The sequence below is a fragment of the Schistocerca piceifrons genome, chromosome 8 (assembly GCF_021461385.2).
Source record: "Schistocerca piceifrons isolate TAMUIC-IGC-003096 chromosome 8, iqSchPice1.1, whole genome shotgun sequence".
Classification (NCBI taxonomy): Eukaryota; Metazoa; Arthropoda; class Insecta; order Orthoptera; family Acrididae; genus Schistocerca; species Schistocerca piceifrons.
The window spans coordinates 222747051-222771097 of NC_060145.1; the positions used below are offsets into that span (position 1 = coordinate 222747051).

At 45.0% G+C, this 24047-nt stretch overlaps 1 protein-coding gene across 1 annotated transcript in view; it reads right to left on the bottom strand.

Annotated features, from left to right (window-relative positions):
* The window catches only part of LOC124712224, a 59150-nt gene extending 38107 nt beyond the window's left edge, over positions 1–21043 (bottom strand). Inside the window, exons 1-2 of the mRNA XM_047242518.1 lie at positions 20792–21043; positions 14228–14368 (exon numbers count right to left, since the gene is read on the bottom strand). Of these exons, the coding sequence (XP_047098474.1) occupies positions 14228–14368; positions 20792–21043 (393 nt within the window). The remainder of the gene's footprint in view (positions 1–14227; positions 14369–20791) is intronic.
* Between the last annotated feature and the right edge of the window lie 3004 nt (positions 21044–24047).

Genomic DNA, 24047 nt, shown 5'->3' on the forward strand with positions numbered 1-24047 from the left:
CAAACACTAGAGTAATATGATTAACATAAAAAAACGGATCAAATATGTAATGCCGTCTATACCGGTTAACGGAAGGGCAAGATGTACTGTCGTGGACAAAACGAGCGAGACCCCTCGCCTTTTCGTTATGCTGATCCGCACAGCTTTGAAGTCTGCTACACAGCATAACAGGCAAGGCGACGAAGTGCTACCAACATACTATGCACAGGCGTGAAATTGAAAAACTATCCGAACTTTGTCAGACTGTTTTCAATCATGTGTAAAACTATATTAACGCTGATTAGTGTGTTATAAACCCAACACGTAAATATAAAATATAAATGAAAGAAACGCTAATTAGTATAAACTGTACAAATAAAAATGAATTCCAGCTTATCGAGATAACATAACTGTTTTAGTAAGACAAAGTACCCCACATCGTTACGAATTAGCAAAATATTACGCGCATTCGGCCACGAAACGGTCTGTGTCATCGTTCAGACCAGTCACACTGGATTACCGTTGCTGAACTACCATGAAAGTGTGCAAATTTAGCAAAGCGTGAAGATTCATGACGAAATTCTGTTAAAAATCATTCGTTGCCACACTTTGTCCACGACTGTGCATATGAGAGGCGTTCAGTGATTACTGTACACATCAGCACCAACCGACTAGAGGTATCTGCCTCTAGTTTTCGTTTGTTGCTACTCTTGTTGTGCACAGACGCCGGCCGCGGTGGTCTCGCGGTTCTAGGCGCGCAGTCCGGAACCGCGCGACTGCTACGGTCGCAGGTTCGAATCCTGCCTCGGGCATGGATGTGTGTGATGCCCTTAGGTTAGTTAGGTTTAAGTAGTTCTAAGTTCTAGGGGACTGATGACCACAGCTGTTAAGTCTCATAGTGCTCAGAGCCATTTTTTTGTGCGCAGACTGCCTGGCACCACTCCCCTATGCTTTGTGTCCGTGTCTGTTTATCTATGTAGTTTGCATTTGTCGCCGAGTCTGTCTTCTGTGCGTGTACATGGTCTCCTCGCATGTCATAGTTTTCTTATTGCCGTCGCTATCGTCGTCGTTTTCAGCTGTCTTTCCATCGTCGCAGCCGCCTCTTTCGTTGCCATCGGCATCGCTGTCGCTGTCATCGTCATAGCCTCCGCCATCGCCGCATTCTACTCGCTGCTGCCGCCTCCGCCTCCGTCTTGGTCTTCACCGCCGCGGCTCCCGGCATTCTCATCTAATGCCGTACGTCACAACGGACATCGCTGTTGTCACCCCCCATCATCTACGCGACGCTCTGCCGCCGGTAATTATCATCCAACTTCCTGTCTCCCGCTTCACTTGACCCACATAGGGCATTTCAGCCATCTCCGTCATTTACTCCACCCTCCTTCTGCCACCACCGTCCTTCTGGCCCACCATCATATGTCCACCCGCCTCCTCCCACAGTTTCTACCCATCTGCAGTCACTACTGCTGCAGCTGACTACACTCCTCTCCCTGCAACACCTTCCCTATCCTCCACTTTTTCATTTGCGTATCCTCCACTCCTAACCTTTCCCACACTCTCCACTGCCCCTGCGACAACTACAAGAATTGCATCTCACCACATCACCATCTCTATATCAGACGCCACAATACCGTGCACCAGCATCCGCAGTGCCTCCAGCCACTTGGAAGGATATGCTCAGTGCGATATCGTACCTGCTCCAGTTCCTCAAGCCCCACCCCATCCCGTAGTCACCATTTCACAGCCCGTCGCATCTATAATAACTTTGGTCTCACCTGCCTCATGCGAGTATTCACAGAACATGTTCCCAACATTGATTGCCTCCTCATGTAGGGGGCGCTCATCTACCTTGGTTGTCACAAGGTCGAATCCTCCAAATCTCGCCCTTCCCCCCCCCCCCCCCCCCGATCCTATAGATGCCAAGAATGCCTCATATATATAACGATTTCCTTACCACTGATTATGAGAAACCTCCCACCCACCCCAAATGCAAGCAATCTCGCTTCCTTAAGCAATGTCCCAACCTAGGTCCTCCACACCCCACCTGCAGCACATGAAATGATGCTCACCCTACCTACTCCACCAAGTGCAAGGCCAAACCCCCCACCAATCAAACCTGAATTAACTGTGCCTGCCCATACTATAGACCACCCGATACATCCCAACAACTTCTGCCAACCCCTAACTGCCAAAAACATCATCTGTTTCTTTACCATCGTCCTTCAAAATATCCTCCCCTTTCAATAAACCCACACTAGCTTAGCAAATATCCCTTGGTGTCTGCTCAGTATTTCACCTGAACATCCAGGCCACATACTCCTAAAACTAGGTGCACTTTTTTTTTCACCTGTCTCGATACCATTGTGTAAAACTCTCCGTCCTAACCATGCAACCTGCTTCCTAGCGTCTCATCAAGGCATGATGGCACTACAGCATCCTATACAGCAACATCCGCTCCCTACCCACCAACAAGTCCTTTTTTATGCATACCCTGTCCCAACACAACATCGATACCTTCATCCTCAATGAAATGTTCCTCAAACCACACCATATCATCCGTACCTCTCCTGATGTCCTCCACCATATTGATAAACCTCTCCCCCTGGCCAGAGGTGAAGTAGCAGTTGACCATTGCAGGAACATCCCTGCTCAGCTACAATCCTTAGTCAAGAGTTACACTGTACACCTTATCCTTAGCATCTTCAAAACCCTCATTGATACCTGTGCTGCCATCTACATCTGACCTAACAAACCCATCCCCTATGACTTACTTACCCACATCAACCATACGTTTTCCATCTATATTATTTCTGCAGACCTCAACATAAACGCCAGTGGTGGTGTCATTTACCAAATACCTCCAAGGCAATGTCGCCTGCATCCTACAAGCACGCCTGACCTGAAAGCAACACCACCCTCATTGTCGTCCTGTCAACTCCCAATTTACTTGGATGCCTCACTATAGAAGCCCTTGATCCAATTGAAAGTAACCACCTACCTGTCCTCCTCACCCTGGACACTACCCTGTCCCCATGCAGCCCATCCCCATGTCTGTCCAAAATTTATCCATGACTACATGACTACCCCTGTGCCAACTGAAATTCCTTCCAAATTGGAATCCAGCCCCTAACGTTCCAGTAACCTGATGATGTCCCCAAAACTACAGCCTCAGATGGTATCTCTGCATATATCCCTACTGTAGCCATATACCCACATTACCTTACTCTCCCATGACAACGAGTACTCCTTTTCACTGAATCCTATCGCTTATATCCCTCCTTCTTCCGAACGTGTGACCACAATACTCTCACACACCATAGCATATACTGTGACACATTTGAAATTTACTCACTGCCAAAAAACGGTGGTACTGGCACCACACATGCACCAGACTCGATGCTACACTCCCAGTCAACTCTTCCAAGTACTGGAAAGCATCCCACTGACTTACTGGCACCCATCTCATCACTCACTACCCGATCCTTCACAACAACCTTCTCTTACCTGAAGATCTGAGTAAAGCCAGTCACTTTGCAACATATCTCTCCGACATCTTCTCCATCCCTGACGACACTCACTTTGACTATTCCCAATTCCCTAATATCCATGAACGCACAGCTACCACAGTCCCTCGCCTGGCTTCCAGCTTCTGGAACTTGAAGAACATACCGGAAGCAGAATTAAACACCCCAATCACTGCATAGGTCATAAAACAAATACTTTACAGACAATGCAACAGATCTCATGGTCATGACCATATTACCTGTCACCACACCAAAGAATGTCATATCTCCTTTCTTATCTCCTTGTGACCTGTATACCACTATCCCCTCCACAGGCTACTATCCTGACCTGTGTAAAACCTCCAAAATCCTACTTTTCCTCAAACCAAACGAACCTTCCACTGTTACCTCTTTGTACCACCCCATCTGCCTCACCTCATTGTTTATCAAGGTCTCTGAATCCATACTCTCCTGTCGCATCCATCACCATCTGCTCCTGTTGCCCAGTGTGACTTCTGTCCCTCCTCTGCTGATGATCAACTCCTGAACCTCAGTCAACTCCTTTCCCAAAAGCTCAACAACCGTAAATCCGCCGTCTTTGTCTACCTTGATCTAGAGAAAGCAAGCAGCTGCATAAGGCATTCTTGTCTCTTTTTCAATCTCCAGACTTATGCACTTCTAATCAACTATGTCCACCTTATGGAATCCTTCCTCTCCCATCGCCCATTCTATGTCACTGTTAATGACAAAAGTTCCCATATCTTCCACCCCACTGCAGGTGTGCTCCAAGGTTGCTTTCTCTCCCCCTTCCTTTATCTCTTATACACAGCTGATAGCTCCAAACCATCTCCTCCCATCCATCTCCTTCAAGATGCTGATTACATCTCTTTCCTTGCCCTCTGTTCTACGCTCCAGAAATCCCAACGATCTCTCTAAATCAACCTCAATCAGTTTACCTCCTGGTGTGACCAGTGGCTCCTCAAGATTAATCCCTCCAATACCCAGGCAATAATTATAAGATGCACTACACGCATATTCCGTCTCCACGACTTCTACCTCTCCATTTACAATGTCCCATCCAGATAACACACTAGAATTCCTCGTACTGACCTTCGACTGGCAACTAACATCGAAAGCTCACCTACTAACCATCCAACAGAATTCCTTGATCCATCCTATCATTTTCCATCCATATGTTGCATGGATATCCGCCCCACCTAAGTTCTATAAGTCCCTATGCCATGCTCGCCGCCTCGGTTTCCACATCCACTTACCTTCCCCCACAAGGATCCTTTACCAATTCGTCAAATTCCCACCTCTGTTCACTCATACTGATCACCTCCAAATAATTTACGCCATTCATGAACTCGACTGTAACAATCCTATTGTGCGCCTTCTCCTTTCCAGTCCGAGCGTGCTGCCATGCCTCAACCTACATATTTCACCAACCCTTCACCTACACATCCTCCAAGTCCTCTCTCGAAGAAATTTTAACCGCCTCTCTCTTCTGGACCGTGAACTCCGCCCCACATATACCCGACCTACCAACACTGACTCCACCCTAACCTATCAACCCCCATCAAAGACTCCTCCACCTCCCCTCCTCCCACACCACCTCCTTTTCCCCTTCCCTATCGCCCCCACCCCATTTTACTTTCCTTCCTAGTGATCCCAATACCAGTTACCCATCTCTCCTTGTCTCTCACAGTCACCCCTCTCTCGTCACCACCTCTTATCAGCCCTCAGTCCTCATTACCACCACTCTCCGATCTATTTCCGTACCGATCCTCCCTTTAATCTACAATCTACCATTTCAGGGCAGCTCCTTTTCCAATGTTAGTGAAAGTACACGGTGTTCCGTTTTTAGGTTGGCTGGTTGGTTGGTTGATTTGGGGAAGGAATCCACACAGCGAGATCATCAGTCCAATCGGATTAGGGAAGGATGGGGAAGGAAGTCGGCCATACCCTTTCAAAGGAACCATTCCGTCATTTGCCTGAAGCGATTTAAGGAATCACGGAAAACCTAAATCAGGATGGCCGTACGCAGGTTTGAACCGTCGTCCTCTCTAGTGCGAGTCCAGTGTGTTAACCACAGTGCCACCTCGCTCCTTTCCGTTTTTAATGGTCATTCTATCTTCTGTCGCGTTCCATGTTTTTCAAGCGCTTTTTTTAGTGTCTCTAAAGTGTTTTTAACTGTGCTTTCTGTCCACATTTATGTCACTGTTTTTAAACAAATCATTAAGACAGCATTATCTTATTTATGTATCTCCCATTCACGTCACCTTTTTAAATAATTTATATTCTTAGGAAAAATGTCTCCATGTATCTTCGTTTTAGCGTCTAAGTTCGAGACTAATGACTACTGGCTGAAGAGCGGGTTATTTGTACCGCTGCCAGCCCACCCTCGCAACCCTCCCTCCCCGCACCCCGCCTACATGGGGCGAGGGGCGATGAAATAGCAATAAGGAAAAAAATACTGTAAAACATTATCAAAGCAAAGTAGGCATTGGGTACAAACTCGGGCTCCCATTGATTACGTTTGCTGGCTCTTGTTTTGTGGCTTTGTAAATTTCAGACTCTTCCAATAAATCGAGAGTATGGCCTTTTGCGTTCTGTGGAGAATACGCATACTTTTTTCACTGTTCTCTATACTATGGTCAGTAAAATGCAATCCAAAGACCGTAAATGGTCCTTAAAACTTACATTAAAAGAGAAGCCGGTTTGGCCGATCTAATACTTATCACAGTTATTACATTCGCTCTTGTGTACACCACAGCCATTAAATTTGTCGTGTGCACTTCCTCAACTTATGTTTTACTCGAAGTTTTAGAGTGTTGTTGACTTGAAAACCACATCTAACTTTAGATTTTCTGAAACACGTATCTATTTGCTGGGACATTTGCCGTGAAACTGCATTGGGATGGTCTTCATTATTCCTTTATTATTGCCTCTTTTCTGGCTGAGTGTGTATTTGCCTACTATTTGCTTTTTGTTTCTTTAGTCTATTGTACGGGCGTATAACATCATTTACAGAAAAACCATTGGCTATTGCACTCAGCTCTAAAATACTGGGTCCTTTGCATATTTCGTAGGCGGACAAAGGTAACGAAAGAACCGGTGAATCATTGAGGTGAAGAAGGCTTTTTTATATCGTTGGGGATGGCATGTCTTATTCCCCCACACCACGTAACACCGCAAAGACCTACAGAACTCAATCCGCAACGTTGGCGCAAATTTGTGGTGATCAAGAACTGTAACCCATCACATATTTCTTTTTGTTTTGCCAAAAATTACCAATGAAACTGGAGTATACGATCAGAGCGCCTCCTACACCTGGGCCATGTTGACGACATGTGACACGACACTGAAACTATCACGATCGAGTAGGTATTCAGAGAATAGGAAAAATGCTCGTGCGCCCTCTACAGATGTAGCTTGTCTCCCTCTGTTATAAGCGTGGCGCTGAAACAAGAAAGGCAGTTTGTGTTACGTGACCATTACTGCGTCGCGTTACTGCTGCGCCACTTGACTCTGTAACAAGCCGGATGGGTATGTTAGCACTAGGTCGAATTAAAGGAAAACATCGAAACAGTTCAGACCCGGGCTACTAGATTTGTTACCGGTAGGTTCGAACAACGTGCAAGCATGACTTAGTTGCCTCGGGAACTGAAATGCGAATCCCTGAAGGGTAGGCGACGCGCTTTTCGAGGAACACTATTGAGAAAATTCAGAGAACTTGGATTTAAAGCTGCTGCTGCCAACGCATATTTCGCGTAATGATCGAGAAGATAGGACAAGAAATTAGGGCTCCTACGGAGGTATTTACATAGTCATTTTTTCCTCGTTCTAATTGCGAGTGGAACAGAAAAGGAAATGACTAATATTGGTACAGGTACCCTCCGCCACGCATCGTACGGTGGATTGCGGAGAATTTGTAGAGGTAGATGTTTTCTCCAATATATTTTCACTTCTTATCTCATTTTTTACAGTAATTAATTGCTTTCTGTTTTTTCTGTCCTTTTTTTAGTTCTGATGGTGAATGCTTAGTATTTGAAAGCCGTCAATATTATTACTAATTTTTTGCAATAAAGACAATTTCAATAAAAACATTTGTGAGTTTTAAATGACATATGCCACAAACAGTGTACGAAATATGTAGTAAACAGTAAAACGAACCACTTTTACTTTCATAATTGCTCGTTACGAAGCACGGGTACAATGCCTCTGCTTTCTGTTTTCCCCGCAGCATTGTGTGTGCTAGGCGGCTGTGCGGATCTTGCTTCCTCTATTCCCCGCAAGCAATCGACAAAAGTCGAACAAATTGTACAGCAAGCTTCAAAGTGCTTGAGTATCTGTTCTGTAGCTCCATTGCTGTCCACCATGATTGCGTTGGTCCGAAAGTGAAAACATAGGTGACACAAGGAGGAGATACTACGGTGGCTATGAATATCCCCAGGTGCTAGTCCTTTTCACTCTGATTTTTTTTTTATAGACAATGCTGACTTAAGTTGTATTCTCTAAATATGTGGTGTATTGGGTGATGGAAAATATTTAAGAAATTCATTCACTAAAAATTCAATGGGACAGCATCTAATAAAATCGTGTGGGCCAGTGTTCATTTCAGTTTATTTGTTCTCTAACTTAGTAACATATCTGATATTATGAGGAACAGTAACAGATGTTTACTAGGAATGCTAGCAGAGTGTTACACCATTTACGTCTCATGTTCTATATCATAAAAATCTATTAATCACAAAGACATGGTGCAGACTACTTCACTTTTTGTGAAATAGTTTGAAACAATCATTTCCCTTTCCAAGATAAAGGTACTGGTTTCACTTTATGCGCCTCCTGCAGTGCTCGTGTTGACACACCTATAACATAATGTCTTCTGCTGTGGGGCTGCAGATCTTACCCAGCGTATCGCTTGTCCAAGCCTGATTTTTAATGAAATTTGTATATATTTGCCTTTTTTTGAGGTACCTAATAACATTGACTCAAACTCTTCTGCCCTTCTCTTTCCGCCTGGACAAAACAAATGAGCCTCTGACAAATACATCCTAAATTTCAGAAGATCCATAATTTATTTACCTTTTATCACTTTTTGTATATTTTTTTCGGACTGGCTATCACGACTGTGCTCCTTGAACAGAAACCAGCAGTTGACAACTGAAAGATCAGTGAAGTGCAGTAAACATTTGTGTACCCGTTTTCTGGTTTTGAACCACACTCGGTAACACTTAAGCTGATCCTCATGAATGTCTACTCCAATCATGTTGCCACTGTAATTTTGGATTACAAAAAGACATTGTACGTCTAGGTATCGATTCCCTTCCTAACACTACCAGATAACTTTACTTTTTGGCTCAACGTCAACACTGATTAAAACACTTTCTGGTCTTTTGTCTGGCGATTTCTGTGACACAGTGGGAAATCTCTGCACTTCAGGAACTTCTTCGGCGAGAAGATCGTCACCTAATGCTTTTCCTACTTGGGGATTATTTGACGAAGAAGGCAAAAATGTATGTGACGAAACGTCATTCAAATCAGGATCTTCTAAGAGAGAACGAATATGTCTTCTGTTAAACCCGCATACAACCATGCTAATGAATATCAAGGCCTTCCGGCCCTGGTAGCTGAGTGGTCAGCGCGACGGAACGTCATACCTCACGGTCCGGGTTGAATGCCCGGCTGGGTCGTAAATTTTCTCCGCTCAGTGACTAGATGTTGTGTTGTCCTTATCATCATCATTTCATCCCCGTCGACAAGCAAGTCGCCGACGGGGCGTCAACTTGAAAGGCTTGCACCAGGCGAACGGTCTACCCGACGGAAGGCCCTAGCCACACGGCATTTCCATTACCCATAAAAACTGCACAAAAAGCAGCGATATAGAGAGAGCACACAACTTTGCCCACCAGTACAATCGTGCTAGTAAATATTTGACGAAAAACTGCTAAGCATAGACGTGAGATTACTGATAATTGTCGACTGTATAACATTATTTGTTACTTTCGAAACAACAATTCCCCGCAGATCTACATTTTTACACCACAAGCCATCTCACGGTGTGTGGCGGAAGTTACTTTGTGTACCAGTGTGCCTTCCCCTTTTCCTGTTCCAGTCACGTACGGTTTGCGCGAAGGTTTGCAGGTAAACCTCCACGTGCGCTCGAACCTCTCCGACATAATCGTCATGGTCTTTTCGCGATTTGTAAGTAGGAGAAAGAGACTATAACGTGATGCTGAACGGCTCTCTTGCAGAATCTGCCACTGGAGTTACTTCGCTAGTTACGTGTTCCATTGATCAAACTCACGGTGACCGTTATAATGTGGAACGAGTCCAGTTGGCTTAGCATCTCCGTGACGCTTTCGCACTCACTAAATGAACCTGTAACGAAACGGTCTGCTCTTCTATCTCGTACGGATTTCAGACTGACGAGAAATATGCAAGTATTGGTTGAACGAATATTTTGCAAGTCACTTCGTCTGTAGATCGACAACGTGTCCCGAGAATTTTTTCAACGAATCTCAGTCTGGCATCTACCTTACCCGCAACTAATTTGATGTGGTCGTTCCGTTTCAAATCGCTCCGTACGCCTATTCCTAGATATTTTATATAAGTAACTGTGTCCAGTGTTTGTCCTGCAATTGCGTTATTATACAATTAACGGCCTTTCTGTCTACGTATTCGTAATGCCTTACGTCAGTTTATGCAGAGAGTCAATTGCCACTCTCTTAACAGAGCGTCTATCATATACAGATTTTCCTGCATTTTGCTATCGTTTTCTGGCATTGCGACTTCTCTGTATACACCAGCATCATTCGATAAAAGTCTCGTGTAACTTCTGTCGTTATCTACTAAGTTATTTACATATATTTTGAAAAGTAATGGTTCTATAGGACTTGCTTGGGGCACACTCAAAGTTACAAGGGCCGGTCAAATGAAAATGAGAGAGATGAAAAAAAGTAATTTGTCTGTTTATTATTTCAAAAGTAATCGCCATAACCGTTAATAATTTATCCTGTTGCTATAGAAGACGGCCGGTGCCTTCCTGGAAAAGTGTCTGAGGTTGCCTACGAAATCACGATTATACTCAGATGTGCACCTCTTCGTCCGAAGCAAATTGACAGCCACGAATATCTTCCTTCAGGGGTCCAAAAATATGGAAATCGTATGGGGAGAGATCGGGACTGTATGGAGGATGTGTAAGAACTTCTCAACGAAACTTCGGCAGTGTAGTCGCAGAAATCTCGGCAACTCGTGGGCGGGCACTGTCCAGCGACGGAATGATGCCGTCCGTCAACTTTCCTGCGCGTTTAGACTTGACGTATTCAGCTTTCACAAACTATCCTGGTACCGCCCAGGACGAAGAGATGCACAAATGGATACAATCATGTTTCCATAGGAAACCGCAAACATTTTTCCAAGAAGGCATTGGAACAGCCTGTCTCACAGTGGGGTTAGCGTTTCAAAAATTATGCCGTTTGCTTTTCACATAGCAAAGAGTTTACTTACTTCTTTCAATCTGTCTCGTTATCATTTGACTGCCCCTTATACTTTTACGTCTGAAGACTTCTCTTCACCCAGGATGACTTGCTGTATTCTGTTTGTCAGAAACTCTTCAATACAATTACACAATTGTTCTTATAATCCGTGCGCTTGGAATTTGTTCATTAGGTGACAGCGACGAACTGTATCGAACGTCTTCCTGAAGTCAGGGAGCATGGCATTTACCTCGGCGCTTGTATCTGTTGCTTTGTGTCTCTCGTGAACGAACGGAGCGAGCTAGGTTGCACGTTCTTTTCGGAATCCATGTTGTTTCCTACAAAGGAGATTTATGGTAATACGTAAGCATAAAAGATGTTCCAAAGTTCGTCAACAGGCCGACGTCGGACTTTCGTGCGTTTGTTCGACTAGCCTTTTTGACAACTGGAATTACCTGTCCTTTTTTTCAATCATTAGGAGCCCTTCGCTCCGCAAGAGAACTATGGTACACTGCTGCTAGAAAAGGAGGAAGTTCTTTAGGATACTCTGTGCAGAATCGAATTAGTGTCCTATTAGTTTCAGTGGCCTTTCCTCTGTTGAGCGATTTCGGTTTCTTTTCTATCCTTTGGGCACTTCCTCGTTTGTGTAGCGGTTTAAAGGAGGAACTGTAATACAGTCTTACCGTGTGTAACAGTTTGGAAAAAGACGTTTAGTATTTCAGCCTTTTCATCTACATCTACATCTACATCTACATTTATACTCCGCAACCCACACAACGTTGAGTGGCGGAGGGCACTTTACGTGTCACTGCATTATCTCCCTTTCCTATTCCAGTCGCGTATAGTTCCCGGGAAGAACGACTGCCGGAAAGCCTGCGTGCGCGCTCTAATCTCTCTAATTTTACATTCGTGATCTCCTCGGGAGGTTTAAGTAGGGGGAAGCAATATATTCGATACCTCATCCAGAAACGCACCCTCTCAAAACCTGGACAGCAAGCTACACCGCGATGCAGAGCGCCTCTCTTGCAAAGTCTGCCACTTGAGTTTGCTAAACATCTCCGTAACGCTATCACGCTTACCAAATAACCCTGTGACGAAACGTGTCGCTTCTTCGGATCTTCTCTACCTGCTCTGTCAACCCGGTCTGGTACGGATCCCACACTGATGAGCAATACTCAAGTATATGTCGAACGAGTGTTTTGTAAGCCACCTCCTTTGTTGATGGACTACATTTTCTAAGGACTCTCCCAACGAATCTCAACCAGGCACCCGCCTTACCAACAATTAATTTTATATGATCATACCCCTTCACATCGTTCCGGCATCATCGCTGACACAACTCAGTTTAATTTAATTACGAGGTGCTAACCTGACAACGGCGTGGATACTTTCGCCTTGACGAAACTCGATTACAGATTCTGTGATCTATTGGCGCTTAGTGGCAGTGAACAATAGAAGCAAATAGCTCTGAACGTGCGCAATCGTTGTAGGTCGGTTGCAAGCAACTGTGAGTCAGTCCGGCAGAAAGAAAGTAAAAACCGAATACGCATAATCGTTTTGACTAGGATTAAATGGGCTACAAGGCATTTGCGAGAAAAAAAGTTGCCAGGTGTCAGTAACGAAAAAATGGCTGACATCGAAATAAGTGTCCAAGGAATAGAAAAGCAACTGAAATCACTCAACAGAGGAAAGTCCACTGGACCTGAAGGGATACCAGTTCGATTCTACACAGAGTACGTGAAAGAACTTGCCCCCCTTCTAACAGCAGTGTACCGCAAGTTTCTAGAGGAACGGAAGGTTCCAAATGATTGGAAAAGAGCACAGGTAGTTCCAGTTTTCAAGAAAGGTCGTCGAGCAGATGCGCAAAACTATAGGTTTATATCTCTAACATCGATCTGTTGTAGACTTTTAGAACATGTTTTTTGCTCGCGTATAATGTCATTTCTGGAAACCCAGAATCTACTCTGTAGGAATCAACAGGCATTCCGGAAACAGCGATCGTGTGAGACCCAACTCGCTTTATTTGTTCATGAGACCCAGAAAATATTGGATACAGGCTCCCAGGTAGATGCCATTTTCCTTGACTTCCGGAAGGCGTTCGGTACAGTTCTGCTCTGTTGTCTGATAAACAAAGTAAGAGACTACGGAATATCAGACCAGCTGTGTGGCTGGATTGAAGAGTTTTTAGCAAACGGAGCACAACATTTTGTTCTCAATGGAGAGACGTCTAGAGACGTTAAAGTAACCTCTGGCGTGCCACAGGGGAGTGTTATGGGACTATTGCTTTCCACAATATATATAAATGACTTAGTACATAGTGTTGGAAGTTGCATGCGGCTTTTCGCGGATGATGGTTTAGTATACAGAGAAGCTGCAGCATTAGAAAATTGCAGCGAAACGCAGGAAGATCTGCAGCAGATAGGCACTTGGCGCAGGGAGTGGCAACTGACCCTTAACATAGACAAATGTAGTGTATTGAGAATAAATAGAAAGAAGAATCCTTTATTGCATGATTATATGATAGCGGAACAGACATTGGTAGCAGTTACTTCTCTAAAATATCAGGGAGTATGCGTCAGGAACGATTTGAAGTGGAATGATCATACAAAATTAATTGTTGGTAAGGCGGGTGCCAGGTTGAGATTCATTGGGAGAGTCAGTAGAAAATGTAGTCCACCAACAAAGGAGGTGGCTTACAAAACACTCGTTCGACCTATACTTGAGTATTGCTCATCAGTGTGGGATCCGTACCAGGCCGGGTTGACGGAGCAGACAGAGAAGATCCAAAGAAGAGCGGCGCATTTCGTCACAGGGTTATTTGGTAAGCGTGATAGCGTTACGGAGATGTTTAGCAAAGTCAAGTGGCAGACTCTGCAAGAGAGGCGCTCTGCATCGTGGTGTAGCTTGCCGTCCAGATTTCGAGAGGGTGCGTTTCTGGATGAGGTATCAAATATATTGCTTCCCCCTACTTATATCTCCGAAGAAGATCACGAATGTAAAATTAGAGAGATTCGAGCGCGCACGAAGACTTTCCGGCAGTCGTTCTTCCCGCGAACCATACGCGACTGGAACAGGAAAGGGAGGTAATGACAGTGGCACGTAAAGTGCCCTCCGCCACACACCATTTGGTGGCTTGCGGAGTATAAATGTAGATGTAGATGAACGCCAAAGAGATGCAGCAGCTGCACGGCTCCTTCACAGCCGCACTGACGGGTATAACCAGCTCAGTGGCTGAGCTGCTCCTGCAGGAGATAGGAATACCTGCAGGAAACGATGCAGCCTGAGGGCCATGTGGTGGTGGTGGTCGCGGCGGCCCTCGGAGTCGGGGAAGCGCCGGCGAGCCTCGGCCAGCAGCTGCAGCATCCGCGACAGCCTGGCGCCTTCCAGCGGGAAAGACACCACCTGCACAGCCGAGGGCTCCCATTCAGCGCGTCACCTTAACGTGGTAGCATGCGTTTACAACATCAGCAGTGTGACATTTTTCGATGGAACGCCAAGTCTGATGGACACTTTAAACGCAGGGCTGTATTTGGGATCTGTAAAAACCGGACAAACAAGGTTTAACCTCACGTCGACACCGAGGTCATTAAGAGACGGAGCACAAGCTCGGATCAAGGAAGGATGGGGAAGGAAATTGGCCGTAACCTTTGCGAGGGAACCGTCCCGGCATTTGCCTTGAGCGAATTAGTGAAAGCATGGCAAACCTGAATTTAGATGGCCGGTTGGTGATTTGAACCGTCGTACTCCCGAATGCAAGTTAAGTGTGCACTGCGCCACCCCGCTCGGTTTTGGGAACTGCCCCAGTAGGAGAAATTTGTGATAATTGTCCCTAGAAACAGCATTTCACAGCAGTTTTTGAGTTAGAAGCCTATAACGCAGCATTTGATGTTTATTAGTTAATTACATAAAACATATCCACCCCGATAGCTGAGTGGTCAGCGCGTCGGTCTGTCACGCAATGGGGCCTGGGTTCGATTCCCGGCTGGGTCGGAGATTCTCTCCGCTCAGGGACTGGGTGTTGTGTTGTCCTCATTATCATTTCATCATCATCAGTGGAAGGTAACGGGAAACCACCATTGGAATCACTTCCCTAGACGCTCATGCGGTGGACCTCTCTGACGAGGCTTCCCCCATGAAAAGACCTGCCGTCAGGCAGTACACAAAAGTTAAGTTTACATAAAACATTATGACATTGCAGAAATGTATGACGAGATAAAAGAAATTATTCGGATAGTTAAGGGAGACGAAAATTTAACTGCGATGGAGGGTTGGAATTCGATATTAGGAAAAGTAAGAGAAGGAGAAATAGTAGGTGAATGTGGACTGGGGAAAAGGAATGAAAGAGGACGATGCCTAGTAGAATTTTGTACAGAGCGTAGTTTAACCATCCTAACGCTTGGTTTAAGAATCCTTAAAGACGGTTGTATACGTGGAAGAGACTGGAGACATAGGAAGGTTTCATATTGGTTTATAATGGTAAGACAGAGATTTCGGAACCAGCTTTTAAGTTGTAAGACGTTTCCAGAGACATATGTGGACTATGATTACAATGAATTCGTTATGAACTATTGATTAAAACTGACGGAATTGCAAAAAGGTAGGAAATTATGGAGATGGGATTTGGATAAGTTGAAAGAACCAGAGATTGTCGACAGTTTCAGAGGGAGCATTAAGCAACGATTGACAAGAGCAGAGGAAAGGAATGCAGTAGAACACGAATGGATAGTTTTGAGAGATGGAATAGTGAAGGCAGCAGAGAATCAAATAGGTAAAAAGACAAGGCCTAGTAGAAATCCTTGGGTAACACAGGAGGTATTTAAATGATGAAAGGAGAGCCGCGCCAAATGGCCGCGCGGTTTGAGGTGTCATGTCACGGACTGCGCGGCCCCTCCCGCCGGTGGCTCGAGCCCTTCCTCGGGCATGGGTGTGTGTGTGTTGTTCTTAGTATTAGTTAGTTTAAGTAGTGTGTAAGTCTAGGGACCGATGACCTCCGCAGTTTGGTCCCTTAGAAATCCACACACATTTGAAAATGATTGGAGAAAATAAAAATGCAGTGAAACGTCCCCTTTGAACAATTATACATGACTGTGCTTAAACTGACACACAATGTTTTTGTTAGCGCAACGCAATCTGACTTTCAAAATTCCCTACAAAAGAATGGCCCTGACTAACATTAAACTATACCTTTCACAAATCACTTACCTCACAAAAATCTTCGCTGCTCAAGCTACTGCAATACAGCGAGCGCCACTACTGCCAGCTAAATAAAAGATTCAAACTATGGAAGGCACTAACTACTGATAGGGATAGTTAGCAAATGAAAGATATTAGTAGAGAACAAACAATGTATTTACCTTGATATCATCATATATAAATATATCAGTTCATGACAAATTACAAATCTCCGCCATCTCTCTCCCCACATCCACCACTGCTGGCGGCTCACCTCCAACTGCCCAACGCTACGCGCTGTTAACTTCCAGCTGCCCCTCTACAATGGCAGACAACAATGCAAACTAGCCACAGACTGCACACAGCACAGCCAGTGATTTCATTTTCATACAGAGAGCGCTACGTGGCGGCGGCGTTACCAATATAAGAACCTAAACAGCCTACTTACATAAAGAAAACATAAACAGCCTACTTACAGCAGTAAATGAGACAGGCGAAAGGGAATTCAAGAGTCTATAAAATGAGACTGACAGGAAGTGCAAAACGGCTAGGCAGCATTTTAGAAGTGGATGAGGACGTAGATGAAGGGACGTTTGACACTGCGAGAAGTATTTTACAGAGCACTGAAAGATCCCAGGAGTGGAACTACTGATAGCCTTGGGATATCCAGCCCTGACGAAAATCTTCCATCTGGTGTGCAAGATGTAGGAGACAGGCGAAATACCCTCAGACTATAATAAGAATACAAAAATTTCAATTCCAAAGAAAGCAGGTGCTGACAGGCGTGAATATTACCAAACTTTCAGCTTAATAAGTTATAGTTGGCAAAATGCTAATACTAATTCTTTACAGAACGCAAAAACTGATAGAAGCCGACTTTGGAGAAGAGCACTTCGGATTCCGGAGAAATGTAGAAACACGTGACATAATATGGCCCGACGAATTCTCTAGGAAGATGGGTTAAGGAAAGGTGAACCTACGTTTATAGCATTTGAGCCTTAGAGAAAGCTTTTGGCAATGTTGACTGAAATACTCTGTTCGAAATTCTAAAATCAGCAGAGGTAAAATATAGGCAGTGAAAGGCTATTTACAACTTGTACAGGAACCAGACGGCAGTTATAAGAATCGAAGAACATGAAAGGGAACTAGTAGCAGAGAAGAGAGCGAGACATGGTTGTAAATAGCTGAGAAGGGAGCGAGACATGGTTGTAAAAAAAAAGTGGTTCAAATGGCTCTGAGCACTATGGGACTTAACTTCTGAGGTCATCAGTCCCCTAGAACTTAGAACTACTTAAACCTAACAAAACTAAGGACATCAGACACATCCATGCCCGAGGCAGGGTTCGAACCTGCGACCGTGGCGGCCGCGAGGTTCCAGACTGTAGCGCCTAGAACCGCTCGGCCACCCCGACCGGCACATTGTTGTAGCCATCGCTGATGTTATTCAGACTGTATATTGAACACACAGTAAAGGAAACCAACGAAAAATTTGGAGTAGGAATTAAAGGCCAGGTAACAGGTATAAAAACTTTGATGTTTGCCGATGACATTGTAATTCAGTCAAAAACAGCAAAGGACGTGGGAGAGTAGTTGAACGGAATGGATACTGTCTTGAAAGGAGGATATAAAATGAACATTAACAAAAGCAAAACAATGTTAATGGAATGTTGTCTAATTCAATTAGGTGAAGCTGAGGGAATTAGATTAGGAAACGAGGCACTTCAAGTAATAGATAAGTTTTGCTCTTTGGACACCATAATAACTGATGACGGCCGAAACGTAGGCTAGTAATGGCAAGAAAAGCGTTTCTGAAGAAGATATATTTGTTGACATCAAATACAGATTTAACTTTGTTTTACGAGGGTTGGAACTTTAACAGTGGCAACTATTTAATTACAGCTTGTACAAAACAGACACTTGTTTCAAAGTTTTACTGACCTCCAAAGTAGTCTCCAGCATTGTGTATAGCCCGTTGCCAGCGATGTGGAAGTCGTAGGATACTCTTAGCAGTGCCAGTTGTGTTAATAGTTCGAGCGACGCGGTCTATTACCCGACGAATTTGTAGCCGTGAAGTGTTTCCTTCAGTTTAGAAATCTAGTTGAACTCACGAGAGCTTAAGTCAGGGGAGTGCAGTAGATCGTACACACTTAGCAGCCCCATCAGTCAAACAAATCAGTGACAGCTTGCACTGTATGTGCTTGAGCATTGTCCTGCAAAATGATGGTCAGGTCCTGCAGAAAGTGTCATCACTTCTTTCTCTGCTGTTCATTTTTGGAACACAAAATAATAGATATATTCCATGGTGGGAAATTATTTAACACTGAAGTTTCGTGTCATTTGACAGAAGTAAATATCATTTTTCCTGATCGGTTTTTGCTGCATTGCTGGCGCAGACAGGGGAGTCGAATGCAGAAACGCATGATCGTGAACACTCTGGAATTGGTCGTCTTAGAGACGGTGTCGGTTCGTGAGGTGACTATCATTCTGGTGTACTGCGCTGGGACAACGTCCCGGTGACTTAGCGCGATCCGCAGATTCCGGCTTGGTGCAGATCTGGTGCTGACCCATTCTTCACCTCCACTGAGATGACAAGAGACTGGTGAGCATATTGTGCAGCACCGCTTCGTTAGGGGGGAGTTTACAACTTTATAAGAGTACATCGACGCCACAGTGCCATTAGATTGCAGTTAAGAAGATAGGTTCTCTTCACTTTAGTTCGGATAACCAACCACTGCATAAAAAAATTCAGATTCGTGCGGTTTATTCACAACATTGGGGGAATGTGCAGCTTGAATCCATTATCCTTCCCCAGACGTCATACTTGTACTGTTTAATAGTCTGTCATGTTAGATTTGTATTTTAATATGTTGGCTTTCTTGTGTAAGAAGTTGAACTTTCGTAATAAATCGCCAGTTTATTTTGATTTGGATTCCGTTTAAAGTAGGTAGCGTTCCCTTCGTAACATTTTCGTTATCAGTTTTTTAAAATATAATTGTTAACTGATATTATAGCAATTCCACAACTTGGGATCTCATGTTATGGCCAAATTTCAGATAGCGTATTTCCATGGTGTTAAGTGATCAACATTGGGTTATAAGGGGTGTATTGGAGTGTAGATAGTCAATGACTCTCGTAACGATTTGTAAGTTTACACATGCGGAATATTGCGTGATGTCTGGTTTGGGTGACTTACGTTTATCATTTTTATCAGAAGTGTTAAGTCTTTCGCACATTTCGTGACATTTGTCTCCAGATATGTGAGTGAAAAGGAAAGAGAAATCACATACACTGAAGCGCCAAATATATAGATATGAAAACAGGCAGCATACGGCGTTACGGTCGGCAGCCCCCATATAAGACAACAAGTGTTTGACACAGTTGTTAGATCGGTTACCGCTGCTACAACGGCAGGTTATCCAGATTTAAGTGAGTCTGAATGCAGTGTTATAGTCGGCGCACGAGCGATTGGACACAGCATCTCCGAGGTAACGATGAAGTTAGGACTTTCCTGTTCGACCATTTCATGACCGTACCGTGAATATCAGGAATCGGGTAAAAGATCAAATCTTCGAGATCGTTGCGACCGGAAAAAGATCCTGCAACAACGCGACTAACGACGTTTGAAGACAATCGTTCAACGTCTCAGGAGTGCAATGCTTCCGCAAATTGCTCCAGATTTCAATGTTAGGCCATCAGCAAATGTTAGCGAGCTAACGTTTCAACGAAACATCTTCGATATGGGCTTTCAGAGCCGAAGGCCTACTGCTGTACCCTTTACGACTGCACGACACAAAATTTTACGCCTCGCCTGGACCCGTCAACACTGACACTGGACTGTTGGTGATTGGAAACATGTTGCCTGGTCGGACGAGTCTCGTTTCAAATTGTATTGAGCGGATGGACGTGTACGGGTATGGAGAAAATCTCATAAATCCATGGACCCTACATCTCAGCAGAGGACTGTTCCAGCTGGTGAAGGCTATGTAATGGTGTTGGGCGTGTGCAGTTGGAGTGATATGTGACCGCTTATATGTCTAGATACGACTCTGACAGGTGAAACATACGTAAGCATCCTGTCCGATCACTTGCATCCATTTATGTCCATTGTGCATTCCGACGTACTTGGGCAATTACAGCAGGACAATGCGACACCCCAAACGTACAGAATTGCTACAGAGTGGCTCCAAGAACACATTTCTGTGTTTAAACACTTCCGCTGGTCACCAAATTCCCTAGTCATGAAAATTATTGAGTATATCTGGGATGCCTTGCAACTTGCTGTTGCTGAGAGATCTCCACTCCGTCGTACTCTTACGGGTTTTTGGACAGCCTTGCACGATTCATGGTGTCAGTGCCCTCCAGCACTATTTCAGACATTAGTAGAGTCATGCCACGACTTGTTGCAGCACTTCTACGTGCTCGCGGGTGTGCTACACGATATTTAGCAGGTGTACCAGTTTCTTTGGCTCTTCAGTGTACTTTCTTGTTGGTGCTTTACTTGACACTCAGTGTAAGAAGACGTGCATCAGAGTATAGTTTTCTAAGATTAGACTGACAGAGCTGACAAGACTACAGAAACTTCCAGGTGCCGGTGCAGAGTTTTGCTTTGGAGGTGAGTGGTGTGCTGCAGGTAGCGGTGCTCCAGTGGCCGACCTTTGCTGTGAGGCCGATGACGGTGAGCGAGTTGTAGGCTGTGAAGGAGAGCTGCGGCAGGTCCGACGGCGTGTCCATGATGAGGCTGCCGTTGTTGGTGAGCAGCAGGAAGGCGTGGGCGGCCATCACACAGCACAGCGCCAGCAGCTGGGGGAGCCGCCGGGCCTGGGACGGGGACCAGAGACCCAGAACCCGCAGGCCCCGCTGGACGGCGCTCAGTGGCCACACTGCGTCCTTCTGGCTGCACTCCATCTGGCAGCGTCTCTGGGAACATGCGTAGCTGAGCGCAGGGAGTGGGGTGGCATGTGGGCAGGATGGGAAGGAGGTTCACGTCAGAGACGACCGAAACTCATATATACACCCTAAGGTAAAGAAACGACGCACCACGAAGGGATATTCCAAATGGGACTGAATTCGGAAGATGTGAAGTATATGTAAAGACAAACAAACTATTACATTTTCAGAAAAAACTGGATGATTTATTCGAGAGAAAGAGCTTCACAAGTTGAGCAAGTCAATAACGCTTTCGTCCCCCTCCAGCCCTTATGCAAGCAGTTATTCGGCTCATTACTGACTGACAGTGATGTTAGATGTACGCCAGAGAAGGTGAAAATTAATGAAACTGACAAACTGCAGGGGCAGATACAGATTCATAACTGGAAAGGAGGAAAAAATGTTCTGTGAACATGTGTCTGGAAATGGACAGTGTGTGTGAAACAACAAAAAATAATCCCAGAACACAAAACAGACCTGCATTGCGTCTAGGTCACAACAGATGTTCAAACAGGCCTCCATGGGATAGCAATTGCGCTGTCGTTAAGCTGGCGCCAACCCACCAAGCAGCATAGAGGTCACAAGAAGATCGATAGAGACCAGCGACAGACTTACTGGAAACGCGCCGCCAACGCCCTGTCAGCCAACAGTATTTAGGGTCGCCTCCGCGGACTGGAGGACCACTTAGTCCTGTTAGTTCCAGTTAGCTCGAAATAGTACTAGTCTGTACTAGGGGTGGGTCGTTCGCGAACTAATGGGTCCAAAGGAACGGTTCACCAAGATGAACGGAGCGAACAAGGAACGAATTCTAAGGAATGGTCTTTCATAGTTCACTTCGGTCACGGCTTTCTACTTATAGTTCCCGGGAACGGGAAACGGTCGGTCTCGTTCCCGCAACGGCACGTCAACTGGTCTCGTTCCAGCCTCGGTCCCGTTCCCGTCTGTCTCGGTCTCGGTCTCGCTCGGCTGGACTCGTACTTCTTCGCGTGGCCACTCTTCGCAGTTCCACTGCCGACTGCTCATAGTTCAGTATTGAGTTGTTGTTCGTTTCGTTCGCTTCCAACGTCCATTCTAGATTTGTTTCAAACCTTTTTTGAACTCTGAACTTCTGGTTCTTTTCGTATTCTATTCAACGTCCACGACCGTTAATTAAAATGTATTTTATAATTACGTAAACTACATAAAAATTACTTGGTGTGTAATACATACCTCTTTTCAGGTAACAAAACGGAGTATCAGCTTACTTCAGTGTTTCAATAAACAGCAGAAGAAATACTTGTAAAAAGGCAAGATTTTTTCTTATTACATATGCAAAGGACGTCGGCACGGCATAGACGAGCCGACATTTTCCGTCTTTTTTTTTATCTAAGGTAAAGGAGCATGTTCGTTGTTATGGAAAGGAGACCGACTTACAACCGAATGAAGCCCGCGCTTCGTAATCGAGTGTATAGTGTCACATTCTGTAAAGAGAATATGAAAACTCCTACAATATTATTTCAGTGACACAGGGTGGCGCACGAAAAATCGGCCCCGAGTACTGGACTGCTCATTGTCGCTTACCAATCGTCATCTATTGTTTCGAAGTTGTTTTCTTTAGCTTATTTGTTATTTCTTCACTGCCTTCAAATGCTTATCTATCCTGCTCGTAGCGGTCAACAAATCGTGCATAATTGGCGAGCAGTTTGTACTCGGGGCCGGTTTTTCGTGCGCCACCTTATATTATTTCACTGCAATCAGCCACATAGCGGTACAGTTGGCTAAACGAGATGTTTTGCAGAATCACGAAAATTACAAGTTTGTGAGAATTCTGTTATGAATAATAACTCTGTACTCCAGGGGGGAGGCAAGTCTGCCGGCCGCGGTGGTCTCGCGGTTCTAGGCGCGCAGTCCGGAACCGCGCGACTGCTACGGTCGCAGGTTCGAATCCTGCCTCGGGCATGGATGTGTGTGATGTCCTTAGGTTAGTTAGGTTTAAGTAGTTCTAAGTTCTAGGGGACTGATGACCACAGCTGTTAAGTCCCATAGTGCTCAGAGCCATTGGAGGCAAGTCTCCCTCTTGGCGCCTTCCACCTTCAGTCACCTATGCTAGTAATTTTCAGTTTTTCATAAGAACCATGTACCAAGCACAGTGAACGGTGAGCGAGTAAAAATGGACGGTTCTCAAAAAAGAGCGATCACCAGTGAACTAGTTACCAAGGATGAACGACTTTGCCCATCTCTAGTCTGTATGCCGTGTGAGTTCTAGCATGTCACCGAGACGGAGCTGCAGTCACAGTCTCTAGCTTAGAATCAGGCAGCCTGTAGCGAACATGATCTTATATAGACCAATTTAGCCTCACTGCTATTGAAGTACAAAGTACGCTACGAAGGGGACCACAGGACGTAGAAGCTTAAGTTAAGTAGCTCTTTGTTTATGAATAAAGAACCAGTTAATAATTGGGTGCAGTTTGTGTTATAGAACGAGGATACCGGCCATGAACCAACATCATCTCCTGGTTTGCCATGGTACAGCTCTACAGAGACGACGTAAAAGCGGCTAACGAGGATTCAACAGGGATGGCAGCGGTTGTCATACAAGGTACACGTAATGGTACTTTGGCTTACACAATGTTGGCGGGCCACTTGCCTGGAGTCTGCTTTATGCTTCATCTCAATATCCTGTAGAACCTGGTCCTCCTGATCTGATGTACGCAGTGTGTGCCGCCTCCCTGCACATTCGTTTGTCTGAAAGGACCCATGATCACATAAACCCCTTGAAATGTTGCGTGATGTGGTTGGTGTCTGTGAGTGTACTTGTTTTGGTATCGACATGCTACATTTTGACCGTTTATATCTGCTTGGTGGTACACAAACACCATTTCGGCTTGTTCTCGACATGAATGCCGGACCATTCTGCTGCTTACACTATACTGCGTCAATCACACAGAGTGCAACACACAAAGAACCCAGAGCAAGTGGTCAGAGGAACTTTCATTCGTCAGAG